This window comes from Rhineura floridana, chromosome 18 (genome assembly GCF_030035675.1).
Source record: "Rhineura floridana isolate rRhiFlo1 chromosome 18, rRhiFlo1.hap2, whole genome shotgun sequence".
Taxonomy (NCBI): Eukaryota; Metazoa; Chordata; class Lepidosauria; order Squamata; family Rhineuridae; genus Rhineura; species Rhineura floridana.
The window spans coordinates 1,357,823-1,378,584 of NC_084497.1; the positions used below are offsets into that span (position 1 = coordinate 1,357,823).

The following is a 20,762-nucleotide window of genomic DNA, read 5'->3' on the forward strand; positions in this document are numbered from 1 at the left end:
CATTCCTAACTTTAACGCCCCTTTCCAATAGGCAAATGCTATATTTACTGGCCCTGTTTTTTAACCCAAGGAGGAGCGAGCAGACAAGCAAAGCATTTAAGTGGCCTCTAATGATAGAATAATAACCCTCTCCAAAACCTGGATTGATTTCAAGCTTGAGTCACAGGCTTCGGCCATCCTCTCTCTCCCTTCAACCTTGACATCTCACATAGTTACATGTGATGATGTACGAAGGGAACTCCTTATGTAAGGAGAAGGAAAGTTTGCCCGGTAGAGTTGCCCAAAGTCGTCATGGGTAGGTATGGAAGGATTTGTCAGTTTTGATTCTTTCCTTGCAAAAAATCGGGAGAAGGATCAAATGTACAGGGCAGAGTATGCTCCTGTTCAGGTTTCCAGCCTGCCAGCCAGCCATACCCTCTTACAATTCTGAATTCTGAATTCCTGACATTTTCCATCTCCATGAACAGGCATAGTATTCCATGGCTCCTAATCATGCTCAGCCCTCAATGGGATATTGTTTGGGGAAGGTTCCCCTAAGTGGTTTGGGGGGGAGGTTCTCCAGGCATGCTGAGATCTGGCCCTTTGTTTCCCAGTGACTAGGGATGGAAATGCCTGTCCATTCTGGTTCTCTCCATTCCTCATTTTTCCAATCTTAAATTCAGTTCACATTTCTGCCGCAATTTGCGTGTTTTTTTTTTAAAAATCCTTATGAAAATGCTTCAGCAGATTAGACATTTTTTTGCCCACAGTTTTCACTTAAGTTCCCATTTTTGCAAGCCATTTCTTCTAATGACTAGCTTTTCTGGGTATGCTATTTCCACTCATTTATTTGTATGCCACTTTCCCCTAATACGTGGACTTTTGTAAACATTGCATGGCAAACCTTGGTTAAGTGCGCTGTGATTCGGTTCTCCCATTGTTTTGGAAAGTGCAAATTTGATAGATCCAGCTTTTATGATTTCATTTCTATGCCTGTCCTCCAAGGAGCTCAAGGTGTCATACAAACATCCTGATTGTATCCTCACAACAACCCTGTGAGGAAGTTAGGCTGAGAGAAAGGTCCAAGGTCACCCAGTGAGCTTCTTGGCTTAATGGGGATTTGAACCCTGGTCTCCCAGGTCCCGGTCCGACATGCAGTCCATTACACCACACTGGCTCTCCGCTGGTCTGTGGCTTTAAATGCAAACTGAATCAGATTTCTCCTTCATCCCTAATTAAGGAGAAGGGAAAGTTGGGAGGGTGGTGCTGTGTTTACAGTTGCCATGGATCCAGTTCAGAACAGGATCAGAATGTAAACCTATCTCACTTAACCTTATTGCCCTCTGAGCGAGGGGGTCTCTCTGACCTCTACCTTGTGCCTGCCATTTTGCAAGCTGGGATCATGTTGTTGTGGGGAGTAAACAGAGTCAAAGAGATGACTCATGAGGTTCCTGCCTATGTGTGCAAAAGCCTGCGTGGGTGTTTCAGGCTCCTTCTCTTACACAACATCCTAAACAACAACGCAGGAAGCCCCTTTATACCCGTTGCCAGCCTCTTCCGCCTCACACTCTGGATTCTCCTTGCAGAAGTCAGCAGGGAATAGGAAGATGGGGGCAAATCTGGAATGAGTTGGCTCCGCCCCTCATTGCCTCTGCCGCCATCTACGGCTGGCGTCCCTGCTTTCCACAGCCCCAAGGGGCACCAGCCGCCCCTTGGTTTTAAGGCAAGGGTGCCCTGGACACTTATAGTGCCCTTGCAGATATTTGATTTAATATTTGTATGTTACTCATCTGTCCTTCAGCGTGACTCGTCACAAGCCTGCAGACCGTGGAAAGAATGGTGTGATGCACCGAACCCAGCTCAGTCCCGCCTGTCTGGCTGATTCTGGCTTAAACTCGATGATGGATAGAAAAAGGTCTCTTGCGGATCACAACCCCCCTCTCAGGACCGCCGCCTCACTTTGCCAGCTCATTGCTTGTGTGTGGGGTGAAAAGCTGGCTTACGTTTCATGCCATGAAGGCCTGGGGATAATTTTAGCCTCACTTGTGGTCAGTGCTCCGGCTCTCCCCCCACCCAGACCCTTTATTTCCCAGGTGGCTCTCAAAGCCAGCTTCCTCCGCAGCCAACGTAGGAACCTGTGTGAGGTTTCATCCAAAGCTGGACTCACTGTGACCCAGAGAAAGGGTTCAACGACCCCTCTTCAGAGGCAACCAGCTGTCTACTGACACCTTTTGCAGCAAACCTTCCCATTCCATGTCTTTTAGCAAGTATTAGTTTGTTTATTTCTGAAGTTGGTATCCTGTCCTTACATCAGCCTTCCAATGAAGAAAGAGTGACAATGGCAAAACGATGAAACTGATCCCCTCTTTTTTTTTAATCCTCCCCTACTGCTCAAGAAACTTAGCATTTGTTGCCAATTCACTGATCAGCAACCAGGGCTGGGGCCAGAGGGTGGCCAGATTGGGCCCTGGCCAAGGGCCCCTGCAGTCCAGAGGGCCCCTAAAGGGTCCCTCCTTAGGGTGGGAGAGTGGTGATCCTATTCCATAATCCGTGGCAGTGTCGCATCCTGTAACCTGACCCTAGCTGTTAGAGCAATACAACAATGAATCATAGAATCATAGAGTTGGAAGGGGCCTATAAGGCCACTGAGTCCAACCCCCTGCTGAATGCAGGAATCCAAATTAAAGCATACCTGACAAGTGCCTGTCCAGCTGCCTCTTGAAGGCCTCCAGTGTTGGAGAGCCTACCACCTCCCTTGGTCATTGGTTCCATTGTCGTACCGCTCTAACAGGTTTTTCCTGATGTTCAGTTGAAATTTGGCTTCTGCAGCTTGAGCCCATTATTCCATCTCCTGCACTCTGGGACGATCAAGAAGAGATCCCGGCCCTCCTCTATGTGACAACCTTTCAAGGACTTGAACAATGCTATCATATCTCTCCTCAATCTTCTCTTCTCAAGGCTCAACATGCCCACTTCATTCAGTCTCTCCTCATAAGGCTTTGTTTCCATCCTTGTTGCCCTCCTCTGAACCTGTTCCAGTTTGTCTGCATCTTTTTAAAGTGTGGTGTCCAGAACTGGACACAGTAAAGGTGAGACCTAACCAGTGCCAAATAGAGGGGAACCAATACTTAACACGATTTGGAGACTACACTTCTGTTAACGCAACCTAAAATAGCATTTGCCTTTTTTGCAGCCACATTGTGCTGTTGGCTCATGTTCTGCTTGTGATCAACAACAACCCCAAGATCCTTCTCCCATGTAGTATTGCTGAGCCAAGTATCCCCCATCTTATAACTGTGCATTTGAAACCAGTGACCTAGGGAGATGGTGGGCTTGCGAAACCTGGAGGCATCCAAGAGGCAGCTGGACAGCCACCTGTCAGGGATGTTTTAAGTTGGATCCCTGTCTTGAAGAGGGGGTTGGACTCTGTGGCCTTATAGGCCTCTTCCAACTCTACTATTTTATCATTCTTGAAGGATGGTTGTGTTTTGAAACATGTGAATCAAGTAGATTCGCCTTCCCATGCGAAATGATTCACACCTTCCAGATGGTGAGGTTTAATTTTACACAGTGACCTATTCAATAAAGGCCAGTTTTTTCCCTCTCTCATTTCCCCTGCATATGCATGACCCTCTCCCTCACATTTTCACACTGCTTAGGACATTGAGATCTGGCCAGGAATATCTGTCCGGTCTCCAGCTTTGCAAGTTGCAACCAAGGTTGATACTTAAGATCAAATATTCTCCAGGGAGAGCTACTTTTGGCCGGGGCAAGCATTCCGGCATGACTCTTGCTGACTCAACTGATCTGGTTTTGGGGAGTTTGGGTGACTCTGATTAGTGATGGGGGGGAATTTGATTCACTTTGCATGGCAAACATAAACAAAACAATTTAACAAGAACAAGAAAAAAAAGGGCTAGTAAGAGTCAGAAATGTTTCAGTGACCCAGGAACAGTCCCCTTCAGCCATCAAATGCCTGGGTTTCCAGATTTCTCTTAAAAGTCAATAACGATGGAGACACATGGCCCTCACTACTCTCTCATGCTGCCTCTTCTCTCTCATTTCAGTGCCCATTTTACATATTGGACGACTGAGGCTGTGAGATAAAATGTTGGCAAAAGTCATCTGCAACTTAGCCTGGAGTAAGACCAAGGTCCCAGTCCACTTAATCACCAGGATTTAAACTGCCTGTCAGCAAGGAATCAACAGGAGATGCCTGAACACATAACTCCAGATAAATAACAAGAGCTTGCTTCTGTTGACTCATGGCAGTGGCGAAGGTTTGTCATCTGACATGAAGCATCCGAAGAAGCCCAAGAGAATATTGAGAAGTGCTGATTTCCTCTGCAGCCAGGAGGTTGATTCATAGGTGTTAACAATCCTTCAAGAATGCAAACCATTCAGAACATTTGAGGGCAGAGTTCATACGTGCTTTGGGTACCTCCAGACAGTCAATATTTTCTTGGAGGGATTCAAGCGCACTCCAGAAAGATAGGTTTGTACAATTACAGTGGATTAAAGGGCTCTGTTGCCCGAGTGCACTTAAAAAGATTTTAAAAAAAGAAAAACAGAACTTTGGAAAGTGAAGGTGATGCGAATGATTCAAGGGGAGATGTGTAGGCACCCGCCAAGCAAATCAGGATGAATACAGGAAAGATGCTTTGTCCTATGACTGCTCCATAAACAAACCAGAATGAATGCTCAATGAAGACCAGACATAGGCCACATCCACACCATACTATTCTACTTTAAACAGTCATGGCTTCCCCCAAAGAATCCTGGGAAGTGTCATTTATGGACGGTGCTGAGATTTGTTAGGAGACCCCCTCTTCCCGTCCTAGAGCTGCAGTTCCCAGGGAAGAGGGATTGACTGTTAAACCACTCTGCAGTTGTACTGTCTTGCTGTACAATAACTTCCATCATTCCTGACCTTTGGCCATGCTGGCTGGGGCTGATGTGAGTTACTAGCCCAGCAACATTTGAAGGACACAGGTTCGTCCTCACCTGTGCTCTGAGGAGCAGAGGCAGAATTTTGCTCCAACAAACGCTTTACTTAGAAACAATTTTCTAAGATTGTTTCCCCCTGTTTTCTCTAACAGTTTTCTTTGTTTTGACATGGGATTAGAAATGTTGACACTTGTCACTTGAGAACACTTTCCTCTTACAAAGTGAGAGAGGTGAATGACAATTTGCACAGTCGCCTGAATTAAATAAGATGTATATAAGAACATTCAGAAGAGCTTCCTGGATCAGGCCAATCGCCCATCTAGTCCAACATGCATCTAGTCGCCAACCAGATGCCCATTGTGGGAAGCCCACAAGCTGGACTTGAGCGCAACAATACTCTCCACTCATGCAATTCCCAGCAACTGGTATTCAGAACCATCCTGTCTCCGACTGTGGAGGTAGAACATAAATAGAGCCAGGCTGCTGGATCAGGCCAACCTCCCATCTAGTCCAGTATTGGAGCAACTTGCCTACTAGGAACAGTCCATGGTGCTGAAATGCCTTGGAGCTATCCAGGGTGCTGAACCAACTACCCTCCTTGCCCCATGAGCTGCTCCACTGCACCAGAACATAAGAGCCCTGCTGGATCAGGCCAGTGGCCCATCCAGTCCAGCATCCTGTTCTCACAATAGCCAAACAGAGGCCCATTATGGGAAGCTCTCGAGCAGGACCTAAGCGCAACAGCAACTCTCCCCTCCTGCATTTCCAGCAACTCGGATTCAGAGGAATCCTGTCTCCTGCTGAACTATGTCAGTCTCACATCTGCGTGCTATAACCTAATGAACAATGGCCTACCTGTGGAAAGGGATGAACTGGCAGCAGCTATCCTGAGCCTTATACCAGTGTAATTTCAGAAAGTCACGAAAAGTTCCAAGTCTATGTGTGTACAGAGCAATCTCTGGAACGTCTGACTATGACCAACCAGATAGGAATATAGGAAACTGCCTCATACTGAGTCAAACCATTGGTTCATCTAGCTTAGTATTGTCTACACTGACAGGTAGTGGCTCTGCAGGGTTTTAGGCAGGAGTGTTTTTTCAGCTCTATCTAGAGATGCTGGAGATTGAATCCGGGAGTTTCTGTGAGCTATCGTTCCTCCACAATGATGCAACAGAACAGGAGACCACGTGTTTAAATGTTTCTTTACTGAGTGTACAGTGTGATGTTATACAAGCAAACTATCGATACAAAGCTACAAACAATGGTATTTTACAGACTTCATCTAAGCATTCCATTATAAAAATGCATTTTTAAAACATACACATTTAAACCAATGGAATATAAAATAAGGAAATAAAAAAAAACTGCCCATGGTTGAGCTGTAAATAAACTACCTTAACTTTCAATTATATACATAAAGTTATTTTCCAAAGGACAGTGTCGGAAGGGCATTTTACTTAACCCTACATGTTTCCGTAAATATCCAAAATAGTATTTACATCAGATTTGTACATGGATCTTTCAGTTTTCCACTGATCCTGTAAAACAAGAATAAGGAAATTAATATCCAAAGTATTGTGAGAGAAGGGCTATTTGCAACCAGGAAATGAAACACCCCCCAACCTCCTCCCCCCTTCCAGTCTGAGAATATATTCACCTATGAACAATTTAAAAGCTTGTTCTGTATATTTTCAAACACTTCCATATAAAGATCATCTTTGGACTTCAGCCCATCCAGATAAACTGAAAGGAAAAACAGGGCAGTTAGGAATTTCACATGCTGTTGAGTTAATATAACAATTTAGCATGGATGTAGACTATTGAGACTCACTAACGCTGTAGTCTTATTAAGATAATTGTAATCTTGTTGGGTTTCTTAAAAACAATATTGTTATTGATATGTTTGCCGCCCAGGGTTCCTTTTGGAGGAACAGTGAGATATAAACTGAATAAGTAAGCAAATAAACAAAGAAATATAAGGGGGGAAATTATCCTCTAGCCCTTCACATTTTAAAAAAAATTATTGCACTCACTCAACCACTCACACACCACTTAGTCAGAGTGAAGATATTGCTAGGTGGTCCTTACCCACGTCAACATTGCTGGCCTCCATTTCTTTCCTGTGCTTAAGATACATGGGCCACACGTGACCGTCAAAGAGACCAGGAGGGTCAGGTACTGTATATTTACGTGTACTGCAAAGAAAAAAGGAAGTATGCTAAGCTGAACAGTTCTCCTGAACTAACGTCTTCTGCGTAGCTGTTATACCCGGGTAGAGGATCTGCACAGCAAGCAGAAGGTCCCAGGTTCAATCCCCTTACATGCAATCTGAATTGAATTCCATTCCCATCTCTAGCAGCTGCCATTGTCACTCAGAGCATACATTATCCAAAGCTGTGGCATGGCACTGAGTTAGATGAATGGGGTCAGAACTGGGCAGGGTCACTGTTCCTGATATTCAGTCATTGCAGAGATAGCACTGTACAAGCCTTATACTAAGTGCCTTGAAAAGATGTGCTTGGGATTGGATTTTTAACAGAAGGGGAAGTTTTCTAATACTACAACCTGCATTTTTTTCCTAGCAACAGGGAGAGGATGAAATGAAATTTCAGTTTTAAGTCAATATTGATATTCAATGCTAGTCCCACTTAGAATGGAGCCATTGAAGTTAAAAGAGATGACTAACTTAGGTATATTAATTTCAGTGGCTCTACTTTGAGAAGGACTTAGTTGAATACAACTCAAAGTCTTTACCTTCTTCTCCACTTGCATTCATCATATGGAACCACTAAGTAGTAGCGTTTGTCAAACAAGTCAATCAGCGGTCTGCAGGAAAATAAACATAACATTAGAAAGCGCTTGAGATATCGACTTTCCTAAATGATATGCTCACTTAATATCATCCATGATTTCTAAGGTCTATTATAGCAAGGTTTTTTTGGTGTAAGATTTGCATGAACATCGACATAGAACTTGGAAAGTATTATTACTATTGATTATAACTATTTATGAATCACTTTCCATGAGGCATCCCAAAGCAATTTAAAACATAACATACAAAACACTTATGTATATGTATAACTATAAAAACAGTCAAAACAATTGCATATATAAACACAATTAAGCAAATTATAAATACAAAAACAGTTCAAAATAACAGCACACACATAATATAAATTCACTTCCAAGTCAGCTACCAAGTGGGACAGATTTTAGAAGGCTTGTTGAAAGAGGAACATCTTTAGCAGGCACCAAAATGACAACCAAGGAGGTGCCTGTCTGATATGTAGTGGGAGGGAGTTCCAAAGGGCAGGAGCTACCACACTAAAGGCTCAATTCCACATTGTGCCTTAAGCCAAGTCAGACCATCATCTACAGAGCTCAGCCTTGCCTACAGTGACTGGCTGTGGCTCTTTCAGACACGGGGCCGTCCCAGTTCCACCTGGATATTCCAGGGATTGAAACCAGGACCTTCTCCATGCAAAGCTAACCAACTCTGACCCTTTTCCTCCATTAAAGTCATAAACCAATCCTTCAGCTGCTGTAGGAAACCAATTTGGTACAAAACACCTAGTCATTCAAGTTTTATTTAGGAAAAAATAAATCAGGTAGCCAATTCATTTCATATCACACTGAAGGATTAGTTCAGTCTCATTCTGTCCATCTCGTTCAGTTCACTGGATTTTAGTCTACTAAGCTTGGAGTCACCAGTGGCTTGTGGAAGACATGTTAATGGGTCATCAGTGGTGGTGATGGGTTGCTGAGAGGCCACAGGTGGGGCCTGGACACGTGTGGATCTCACACTGGATCCAGAGAGTTCTCTACATTTTCTCTGTCGTGTGCAAATGGAGGTAATTTTGTTGCTGGTTCTAGAAAGGAGCCCCTTAAAGCTGCTCGGGAGAGCTTGGTCTAAGGCAGGGGTGGAGAGACTGAAGATAAAGCTGTTAAAATCTGTAGTATGCCTGGTTCTTTCTTTTGTTAAAAAGGAGCTTGGCCAGGAAGACAGACGTTTGTGTGATTTGAAGGGGGACATATCAGGCGAAACCCCTCAATGGAAAAAAACAGTTATCCAGAAGTGAGGGAAGCATGCTGGATTATAGGGCACCTGGCAATACTTTAAAGTCAACATCAACTACAACAACAGCAAAGACATTTACCTGTAGTTGTATAGCAGGAACCCTTCAACAATCAGTATGTGAATATCAGCGGAACTGGGCACCTTTGATCCACAGGAAACACTCACTCCATGGGATCGGGCAAACTTCACTGGATTCTCAATCCATGCATGTACAGTGCTCACCATTGCGTCCATATCCAGAGAAGCCAACACTAGTTAGGAAAAATATATATATACACACACACATACAAAAGTCAGTAAAGAAAAAAGACGAAAAACTCAGAGTGTGAAAGTGTATAAATTAAACTGTATTTATAGAATTGTGTAAATTTTACGGTTAAGTCTTTATTTAATAATATTATAGTGATAAAAAATATACTTAGGAAAATATACATTACTGCATCCTATAGCGAACACCGGGCTTACCATCCCATTGTTTAAAGCCGTCTTCCCCGACTTGTATTTGATCTTGTGGCTGAAATATAGTGATCAATAAAACATTGCTGCAAACGCAGGGTGACCAGTTTACCTACGATCTGATCACAACCTGGACACTTTATTGCAAAACACACACACAAACACACACACTGGAGGCAAGTGCTCACTTAGCAAAACAGCTGCGGTACAGAGCAAATGACAGCCTGGATGGTTTTACCCAACACCCCCGCTGGTCCATCCTGGCCCCAAATTTTAGCTGCTCTCCATTTTTAGCTAGTTGTTCCTGTTTACAGTAGCAAACTAACCCAGACTCATGGCTCTAACACTACAGCTCCAGTTTTTGGATATTACTAATATAGCTAGTTATAGGTTACAGATGCCATATTAGTTCATGGCCCCACAGGATGATCTGAAGCAGATGTGGGAACCTATGGCCCTCCTGATGTTGCTGAACAACAGTTCCCATCAGCTCCAGCAAACATGGAGAGTAGTCAGGGATGATGGGAGTTGTTCAGCAACATCTGGAGGGTCAAAGGTTCCCCACCCTTGCTGTAAACTATCTGGATAAGAGATCCTATGGGAGCCACAGAGCCAACATGTAAATGCAATAAATAAATTCCACTGATTAAAAGTTGTCTGCTAATGTGGCTGTTATCATTTTTAAGTTCAGTTCTCCTTTACACAGACGCTTGTACATTCAAAGCAACAAGCAACATGGTTGGGATGGCGTGGACTGAGCTGAAGGCCATCAGGCAGTCAGATGAGGAAAGCCCTGGGGTGTGGGCTACACTGGAAGCAGAGGTCTTGATGAAGGGCCATGAGGTCTGTGGCACCAAAAACAGAACACCTCATAAGATTTTGTTAGATACAAGATTTGAGTTATCTTTTGGTGAATGTAACCAGCCAGTTGCAGCACCCCCGAATCCTCTGTGAAGTTCAAAGACTCATTTTTTCTTTGTTCTCCAATGCTGGTGGCCCTGATGCTGTATGGGTCCATTTTTAGTAGTGGTTTCCTCTCAATAGTTAATTCCAATTAAAACAGGCTTAAGATATTGTATACGTGCTTTTATTGTAATATTCATGTGAATTTTTAGATATACTTTATAATTGTTATATTCTTTGTTTTGTATATGATTCACTTTGGTTTCATGTTATGTATATTGTTTAGAGATGTATTGCTCAATTATGTTACTTAAAATGTAGATTGTTTTTCTTATTATTAGCAATAATATTGAATGTAAAACTTATATTGATTTTTGTTGAAATGTAAACCACTTTGAGATTTTTTGAAATATAAAGTGGTATACAAGTTAAATAAATAAATAAATAAATAAGAGCAAAAGTTCCTGCTTAATCTCATTCTGATGTTGCCATAAAGAGAAGGTGCACCTGTGTCTTAAGCAGTTGTGTAGAATTTCCCCATACTATGGAAATGTCAACAGTTGCACTTATTCCTTTTGACACTCAGCTATTAGTGGAGCAGAGGGATTGTGGCAAGTGCTGCAGCTCTGTCAGCCACGGCTTCCACACACACCCCTTGTAGGGATGGACACACGGCCTTGCTTATGAAGGTTTGGTGAAGAAGTCCTCAGATAGCTCTGTCTGCGTGAGTGCATTTATTCTGGGTTGGATCCAGACGAGATAAACCGTGCTTTAGCCCTGTTGAAATCTATGTGGCTTAGGCTCGCTATGACCAAATTGTCCCACTGATTTCAATAGGATTAAAGTGTTCCTCTTCCCTCCTCATTCACTTTTCCTTTCCTGACATGTGTTTTTAGATTGTAAACCTGAGGGGCAGGTACTATCTTATTATTATTATTATTATTATTATTATTAATCGATTTGTAAGCTGCTTGACAGCTTTCCAGCTCAAGAGTGGGGTATAAATGATTTGAATAAATAAACAAGTTATCTTAGTCTGGATCCAGCCTCCTATGTGGGAAACTGGGAGTGGTTCTCATTGCCATACCTCTCACAATGGGATCAGACTAACCCATAGTTTACAAGATGTCAAATGACTAGCACAATTTAGGAATGGTTGAGGCATAGGATGCAGGCATGTCCAATGAAATTTTTTTTTTTTGGTCTGAAGTTGTATCAATTTTCTACTGGCTAAATCCTTGATATTTGCACATGTCCATTTACTTTTAAACTATATTCCTGTAGTAGTAGGAAATGGACCTTTAGCGTAGTGGAGCCTAGCCTTTGGAATGCCCTCCCCTTAAATATTAAACATCTTTTTGGCGCCTACTGAAGACTGTCCTCTTTCAACAAGCTTTTTAAGCAGAGACCTTATCCCAGTCTGTGTTGCAATTGCTTTTTAATATATTTTTAAACCTTCTTTTAAAAATGTTTTTAAAGCTTTTTAAAAAAATGTTTTTAAAGCTTTTTAAAAAAATGTTTTGTTTAAATATGGTTTTAATGGTTGTTGTGTTTTAATATATTTTGAAGTCTGTTTTTATGATGTTTTAAAGTGTTTTTAGTGCTTTGGTTTGCCGCCTGGGGCTCCTACTGGGAGGAAGGGCGGGATATGAATCAAATAATAAATAAATAATGTGGGGATTAATGACAGGACAACAAAAGAAGTTTTCGCCAGCCCTTACGTGACGCATACTTTAATCCCGGAAGTATAAACACCCGCTGTCTATTATGCAACGGTTTGAAGACCTCACCACCGTTGTTACATTTGAACAGATTTCTTATAAACATTGATCTAGTGTGGATACCTATGTGGACATCTGAATGGCTTGTATCAACTTGTACGACAATGGACAGGACTCTCAGGGTGAAATCACTTGGTTCAGGTGTGTGCACACATGTGGGACAGGTGAAGGTAGGAACTGGTGTCCAATTGGTACAGCAAGGCTTTTCAAAAGTGTCAGCCTTAGTGGGGTAGGACAGTTGAGCCTTCACTTTAGGCAGGCGTTCCTTTAAGACAGGGCTAGGGAAACCTGCGCCCCTCCAACTGTTGGCCATTGCTCTGACCATTGGTCATTCTGGCTGGGGCTGATGGGAGATGGGGTCCAAGAAGCACAGGTGTCCTGGCCTGTGCGTTCAAAGGCAATGATTCCTGTCATGCCTTAGTGCCGCAGGTTTGATAGGCATTTTGCACATTAGCAGGTCCTTTCACCCTGCCTTTGAGGTGGAAGGACTGCGGGGCTCAGTCACACAGACATGCATATTGAACTGATACAGGTGCGCTTGTGGACACATGTGGTCAATGACAAGTGCACGATGGAGTGCGTGTGAGCTCCTGAGCCATCATGGATTATGAGACTGCTGGTTTTCAAAGATCTGGACTGGCATTATGAGAGACAATTTTGGAGTAAAGGGTGGGAGCTTTGGGGATCGTTAACAGCAGGGGAGGGGGCGAGGGGGAAACAAGAGCACCGGAGGGGGGTGGGAATGGGGTAGGGCACACTTTCTAAATGCTTTGCAGCAAATTTATCTTGCTATGCTATGCTGCATGTTAAAAACAAAACCTCTCTTTAAATAAATGCACAGGTGCAAAAATTATATTTGCAAATAAAAGGTAAAGGTGTCCCCACACTTATAGTGCGAGTCGTTTCCGACTCTCAGGGTGATGTCTTGTGACGTTTACTAGGCAGACCGTATGTATGGGGTGGGATTGCCAGTTCCTTCCCTGGCCTTTCTTGCAAATAGCAAATATTATTGTTTTTTAAATATAACAGCAATCCAAAGGAAAGTTCAAATAATAATAATAAAGGAATGCTTGAAGGACATTGCAAAGGAACAATCATAATTTTGGTTAAAGAAAAAAAATGTCCAAAGGATTTACATGAGGCTGATGATTTTGGAGCATCATGTTAGTGATGATCACAAAAACCAAGAGTGTGGTCCTTAATATATCTGAGGTTATCTAATCTGGAGTAAGTTTCTATAGCTACAGTCCTAACCCTTCTTACCTGGGAGTAAGCCCCACTGAATTCAATAGGACTTACTTCTAAGTGGACAGGACTAGACTTGCAGTGCATGTGGTCCTTTTGAGACGGAGGGTGGGATATAAATTTAACAAACACATAAATAAACAATAAATAAATGTAGTCACGTCCACACCATAGGTTTAAGGTGCACATAAAGCTTCCACCTAAAAATCCTGGGAACTGTAGTTTACTCCTCACAGAGCTACAATTCCCAGCACCAATGTGTTCCCAGGATTCTTTGGGTGAAGCAATGCACTTTCACTGCATGGTGTGTATGTGTATCCATGAGCCCTAAAACCAGGTCTGGGGGAACCTTTGGCCCTGCAAATGTTGCTGAACAACTCCTACCAGCCCCAACAGCAACACACAGCAAATAGGCAGGGATGATGAGAGTTGCAGCAACATCTGGAAGGCTACAGGTTCCTCATGCCTTCCCGAAACCATTGCATATACCAGCCACCTCTTGCACCAGACAAAACAAATGTGTAACAGTGCGCTAAGGCGTGTGCCAGAGAAGCTTGCTTGGCTTTTGTGCTAACGGAACAGTGCTTACCGCCTCTCCTAAATGCTGCCCTGTGCATGAAATCGTGGATATATATATATATATATATATATATATATATATATATATATATATATAGTTTAAAACAACAACATGAAACTAAATGGGGAGAATTCTACCTACCTTGAAGAAGTCATCCTGATGGACAACGCAACAGTTTGGAAGGGCTTTGATAAGTCTATTGGTCAAAGTGGTTTTGCCACCATTGGTCACGCTGGATGAGAAAATATGGGTCAGAATTGTGGGGGACAATTTGTTAGAATGACAAGCAATGCAATTCCATGAGCACATCTGCAACCTTTGCACAAACATCAGCTCAAGCTTGGATTATTATGCTATTCATGGAAATCAGAAATCTAAGTGCTGTTAGATATCAATGAAACTAAAATGCGCCCATAGGACACACACATATACACAATAATGAGATCTATAAGATCGCTGCTCTCCACCCTTCCATTTCCACAGATTGAAAAGGAGCCATCTTTGGGATGTGTATTTATAAAAAAAGTGTTGGAATTGTGCAGTTTGACGTTGGGATATTTTTGACCGGAAATGTAATTTGGGGTCGTTTTCTGGCGAGGTTGCCATATGACTCTTAAATAACCCATATTTTATTTATGGCAGGCATTTCCATGTGGCCTTCTGCAGAAATTCCCAATTAAGAATAGGCAGAAATTCAACCAGCAAAGTTTTTCTGAGCTTGGAGATGTGGCAATGGACAAGTGAAAAGAAGAAAATTAGTAACTGTTGCCTTTGCAAGGGAACGAGCACTTCCACAGGAGTAAGCCCCATTGCACTCAATTACCTCTGAACCTGTGGTTCTCAAACGGTGCGCCCAGGCACACTGGTGCGCCCTAAGAGGTGGCTAGGTGTGCCTCAAATATTATGAAGGTATATCTTAAAAATGAGAAGAAACCCATTTGTATAGGGTAAGTAACAGTTTTCTATAGTTTGTTCTTTTTATTCATAGCTTAAAATATATTAATATATTTTTAATTTTGTATATGAAGTGCGCCAGAAACTTTTTATATGTTTTACAGTGCGCTGCAAACCAAAAAAGTTTGAGAACCACTGCTCTGAATAAATAAAGCACAGGCTCTCTTGGCTGCACGACTAAGCCCCACTGCACTCAAGAGGGGCTTATCCCCACGTAAACTCTGCACGGGAGTTCAGGGGGAGGGAAAGGCGGGGATTACGGCGCGCGGGCTCCGGGGCCGCCTCAGCTTTTCCTTTCCCTCCAAAAAAAGGCAAAAGGGGAGAAGCCCTACACGGGGGGGGGAGGGAAGAGAAGAGGCCTGTTTGAAATTGCCCGCCTTTTCCTAACGCTGGATTGTGATTGGCTGCTGCTGCTGCCAAAGAGAAGCAGCTGGCGCCAGCATTAACCGCCTGGATTTGGAACGGGGGCGCGCGCGCGGGCAAGGTAGAAACCCTTCCCGCTTTTTCCCGTTAAATGGTATTGGGGGGAGGGGAGAGAAGGGAGGGAAAAGGCGGGAAATGGAAGGAGATTTAGTTTCTTCAGAGCGGGAGGAAAGGAGGTGATTTAAACATGCTCCATCTCTCTCTCTGTCGTATATATGTATATAAGTGTGTGTGTGTGTGTATATGCATATTAAAAAAACACCCAATAGTAGGCCTACTCAGAGAAGACCCGTTAAGATAAAAAGGCATGACTGAATTAGGTCCATGCACGTCAGAGTGTCTACTGGATAGAACTTACTTGCATGCAACCCATTCTTATTATTATTAAACAACTTCTGTCCCACTCTTCCTCCCAGAAGGAGCCGAGGGCGGCAAACAGAGAACAAAATACTTAAAACATCCCAAAAACAAAGCATCTCAAAAACATTTTGAAAATAAAACCTCTCAAAAAACATCTTTTTTAAAAATCTGAAGAAAACAGTGACACTCCCCCCACTTCAACATTTCCCCTTGTGCAAACCTTTTAACAGAAACAACTCCCTGAAGTGATACAATGAGAGCAAACCTATGAAAACAGAATCGCTGATGAAACAACAATGGGGGTTGTTGCTGTTGAATTGTTTTGCTTTTATTGTATCTTTCTCTGTGTTTTTAACAATGTTGCAAGTCACTTGAAGGCCTTTGGGTAACAAGTGACTAACAAATCTCATTACGGAAAAACAACCACCACCTTTGAGCTATTGTTCTCACGCAACAACAATGGTCCTTCAGCTATTGCTCTTGGATACATTTGGCCATGCACATGTGCACTTGGATAATGGCAGAGTCCCCTTTTCCCATTCATTTGCAGGCTCTGTCTTGAGCATGCCTCCTCTTCTGCTCCATTAATGGAGGGGACAATTTAATATCCCGGTGACTTGGCTAGGCTCCAGATCCAGAATACTCATGCAAAAGCAAATCCAGGGAAAGGACATGGACAGATGTCTTCCTTGGTATTTCATTCCATACATTGCGACAGGAATTCTTTCAAATTTCTGTCTTTGGGAAGAGAACCTTTCCCTACAGGTTACATCAGGGCGGCTCATCTCTCTCGCTCTGTGGTTCTGATATTATTTAAAGTGACACATTCAAGATTTATGAAATATCAGAATAAAAGCTGCAAGTCTTTTAAATATCTATTAAGATGCTTCCATCAAGAAGCTGCAGTCATAGTACTACCAGCTTTCTGAAAAGGGCTTCAAATGGTGAAATGACTTTTCATTGGATCATTTAAGCCACATTAAGCTGCAGTCACCGAGGAGGAGGAGGAGGAGTAACAGTTTTGAAACATCACCACATTTGCATGAAAGGCTAGTTCAAAATACTCCATTTTTTTTAAACTACAGAGCCTGACGTTTTGGAGGGCTTCTTGATCCTAACCTCTATATCAAATTTGCAACCACCACCACCCCGTTAATGTACATATGCATTTCAAATCCTGGAGCATGCAAATGTAAAACAAATGCAAGAGAGATGCAGCAACTTACCCTCCTATCCCAATGATGTATTTCATCTTCCTGGGTTTTCTTGTGGTTGCTGCTTAAGCAGGAATGCAGGGAATGAGAAGCTTGAAGGGTGGGAAACAACGAAAAGAGAAGTTCTTCTCGCCTAATCTTTCTCTTGCTCTGCTCAACTATTTCATTCAGGAAAAAAAGCGTGTGTGCCTGTCATTTATACACCCCTGTGGCAACGTCCACTCCCCTTTTTTCTTCCCTCCCCCCTTCAGCCCCTGTCGGTGATGGAAAAGCACTAATAGCTACCAAGAGCACAAGGGGCACATTTTAGCCAATCCTCACTGCAGCGGCTGTACGCAGAAGTCATGCGGACTTCAGCTGCACCTGTTAGGCACTTTTCACAGATCCTCACTCACTTCTCACTTGTCTGGGTTGTTTTGATATAAATAGCTTTTTTGGCTACCTCTCCTTTGCCTAAATTAGTAAGAGGAACATAGAAATGTCTCCCACTTCTTCTTCCTCCTCCTCCTCCTCCTCCTCCTCTTTAAGAAATCTATAGCAGAATTTTCCCCTTCTGTTTTCTAGAAGTATAGAATTATTCTTTGCTTTCTCCTAAATTTCTTGGAATTTCTGTGTATGTGTGTGTACATAGATAGTACTGTACATTTTCTATCAATGTATGAATGTGAGGTTAATAAATAACAACTGGCCCATTTCATTTTCTTCTCTCAGACAAAACAGTCTAAACCGTGGCTGGGGTGGTGAGCTTTGAGGCCCTCTAACAGCAGATGCCAAATGTTGACTGCTATGTAGCCAAATCCGGTCCACATACAGGTATGCATATCAAGGAAAACTTTTGCAAAATAAAGAAATAAAGTATATATTAAGCAAAATGGCATACAAATATGTACATGAGGAGAAATCCGTACCAAAATGTTGATGCATTTTCATGAGGACTTTAAAATAATAATCATATCCAACTGGTACAGAAATGTGAACTGAATTTAGCAGTAGAAAAACGAGGAACCAAGAAAGAAATTGAAATAGACAGGATTGTCTGGATGGGAATCCTGTGAAGGAACACCCACAAAAGTTTGGGGGTGGTCACCCTGCTTCAAATCCAGCCAGGACATATCTTGTAACTTCCTCATAACATTTTACACCACAAAGGCTCTAGTTTATTTTTGTCCCGCTTTTGTTGTGCTATAGCCCCCTCCAGACAGTAATCATAGCCGTGGGGAAACCTTGCAGGACAACTAATAAAGCAGAATTAATTCACTACAAATACATTATTGTGTCAGGAACAGGCTGCAGAATACGCCTGCAACACCCAGCCCTGGCCTCTTTTGTGTTGTTCTTCTGCTCAGAAAATATTATTGATGCTTTTTAATAAAAAACAAAAGTCTGGGGCCTGTATCAAACTGGGCTTGTTGAAAAACACAGCAACGGTGCATCACAGAGCATTTTCATCTCACAAGGGACATTTTGTCTCCTTATGTGTTCCTCATAAAAGCAGCAGTTAATCCTCTTTCAGTTGCTCTATAAGTCATAGTGAATTATAACAAGGCATGTATCAAAGTTTATCCAGTACATTCACTGGTCACGTTCCTCAGCCAGGCAGTGTGAATGTGCAAGTCAGTGTCAACAGCACGTGACATTTCCCCCTCCTAGTGGTCACCCACGTCTCTGTACTCACTCTCTGTGGCAAAAATGAAAGAGACGAAAGGTCACCTAAATATTTCCAAAAGCTAGAATTTATACTTTAAAAAAATGTTAATATTCAGTTTCAGCCATCTCTGGGTAGGGCTGGGAAAGCTATTTCTCTCAAACGCTGGAGAGCTGCTGCCAGTCAGTGTAGACACTACACAGGTAGCTGTTGCTGTTCTGTTTGCCCTAATGGACCAGACTCCACTGCAGGACCATCCATCAACTCAATTTATATACTTGAAAGTTTTTTTTTTTTTAAAAGAAAAACAAGTTCCAGTACTTTTTCCTTACACGGAAACTGAGTTTGCAAAGGCTGTTCTGAAAATCCCCATTACATGTACATGTATATATAACCAGCTGTAAATGTAAGAGACACTTTGCTTGCTGGACTCAGTATTTTTTATTAAATATCCACAGATTTTCTTTGCTTCAAATAAAGCAAGAAAAAGGGTCACCAACATACATAGTTAACAGCAATCTGCTAGAGTTAAACCATCTCAATATAAACACGTTTAGAACAGGGCGGGGAGGATTATACTTCCCTCATCATTTTACAAGTATGTTTTTGGGCAGTTGGGCTCCACTTGTAACACAAGAAAACACAGGAGTGTGTGTGTGGTTTGTGCCTGGCCTTGATGACAGGAAACTTCACTTTTGATAGTGGCATGCTCTATTGATTATGACAAGGAATATACAAAAGGTCACATATATTTACATTTGGAAATGTGGAACATTGATTGTGTAAAGTCTTTTAAGAAACATCTGGGTTTTGCAGTGAAGATGTTACAATTGTCAGACTGGGGAGGATGTCTGATACAATATGTTTAAGCATTACAGATTGTGGTAGTAAAATGTCATTAGGCTCATTTTTTCCAAACTCCCCTCATTTCATACTGGGTGGGTGGGTGGGTGGACGGGGATGTATTTCCTAATATTTAACAGTAAACCAAGGATGGGGAACTTAGCCCTTCAGATGTTGAACTCCAACTCCCATCAGCCTCAGCCGACATGAGCAATGTTTGTGTGTTGTAGTCCAACAACTTCTGGAGGTTCACAGGTTCCTCATCCCTGCTTTAACCAAACTGTCCGGTCCCCAAGATTTCAAGGCAAATCCATTCTTGTAAAACTAAAAATGCATAGCATATTAAATCCATGGAGAAGCTGGCAAAAATCTCATAAGGAATTGCTACTGTAATCCCATTTGTTTCTGGAGAAGAGTGTGCCAGTCCATGGTCCTGTGGATCTCTTCTAAGACTCCACGTGGCTTTTTGTAGCTGAGCAGAAAAGAACATTATTCTGCATGTATACAGTCCTAAATTCAGTCCCCAGCATTTCCTGATATATGGATCTCAACTAGCAGACCCCTCTCTCATTGTCCTCCTCGCTAGAAACCAGCTTCAAATGTTTTGAAATTGTCCCATTGAAATCTTATCCAGACTTGTAGATATCTCTGCAGCTATTTTGGTTTTTATACCTAGTCCACGAGAGAGATAGAGAGAGAAGTTTTCATAAATGACTTGATTGTGAACCATACATTTTCCAGATGTTTGGCCAGTGGGGTGTGAGAACACACCTGCTCAGAGGATTACCCTATAATCCTATGGGATACATGTCAGTTGTCAGTAGATGGCGATCATTAAAACGTCCCAGAAGCCGCCTTGACTCAATGCATGCTTTGTTGTTGTTATGTGCCTTCAAGTCGATTACAACTTATGGCAACCCTATGAATCAGTGACCTCCAAGAGCTGACCTCAGTTTCATCATTTTAGCTTCTAGTGACAGTTCTGGTTTAATTTGTTCTAACACCCAATTATTTGTCTTTTTCGCAGTCCATGGTATGTGCAAAGCTCTCCTCCAACATTTCAAATGAGTTGATTTTTCTCTTATCCGCTTTTTTCACTGTCCAACCTTCACATCCATACACAGAGATCGGGAATACCATGGTCTGCATTCTATTATGCAAAGCAGACATTCCCTAAAGCATTTTCCCTTTCTTTGCAAACATCCAGTCCAGTCAATAAAGCCCCTGTTGGAGACAGATCCCCATTATATGGCACCTTCTTCTGCCTGCTTCTTCACAGTTAGGCATTATGCATCAAATGCGCAAGCCAACTGTGTGGTCTGCACTCCTCTGCAGAGACGCTTGGAAGCAAAGG

The 20,762-nt window shown here is 42.5% G+C and overlaps 1 protein-coding gene across 1 annotated transcript; it reads right to left on the minus strand.

Annotated features, from left to right (window-relative positions):
* Nucleotides 1–6,114: 6,114 nt before the first annotated feature.
* On the minus strand, nucleotides 6,115–17,127 carry NMRK2 (nicotinamide riboside kinase 2). Its single transcript, XM_061601972.1, has 8 exons — nucleotides 16,933–17,127; nucleotides 14,111–14,201; nucleotides 9,470–9,518; nucleotides 9,084–9,255; nucleotides 7,681–7,752; nucleotides 7,015–7,121; nucleotides 6,584–6,669; nucleotides 6,115–6,464 (listed from the first exon to the last, which is right to left on the minus strand). The coding sequence occupies exons 1-7, from the start codon at nucleotides 16,956–16,958 to the stop codon at nucleotides 6,584–6,586; spliced, it is 603 nt and encodes a 200-aa protein (XP_061457956.1). The 5' UTR covers nucleotides 16,959–17,127; the 3' UTR covers nucleotides 6,115–6,464.
* Between the last annotated feature and the right edge of the window lie 3,635 nt (nucleotides 17,128–20,762).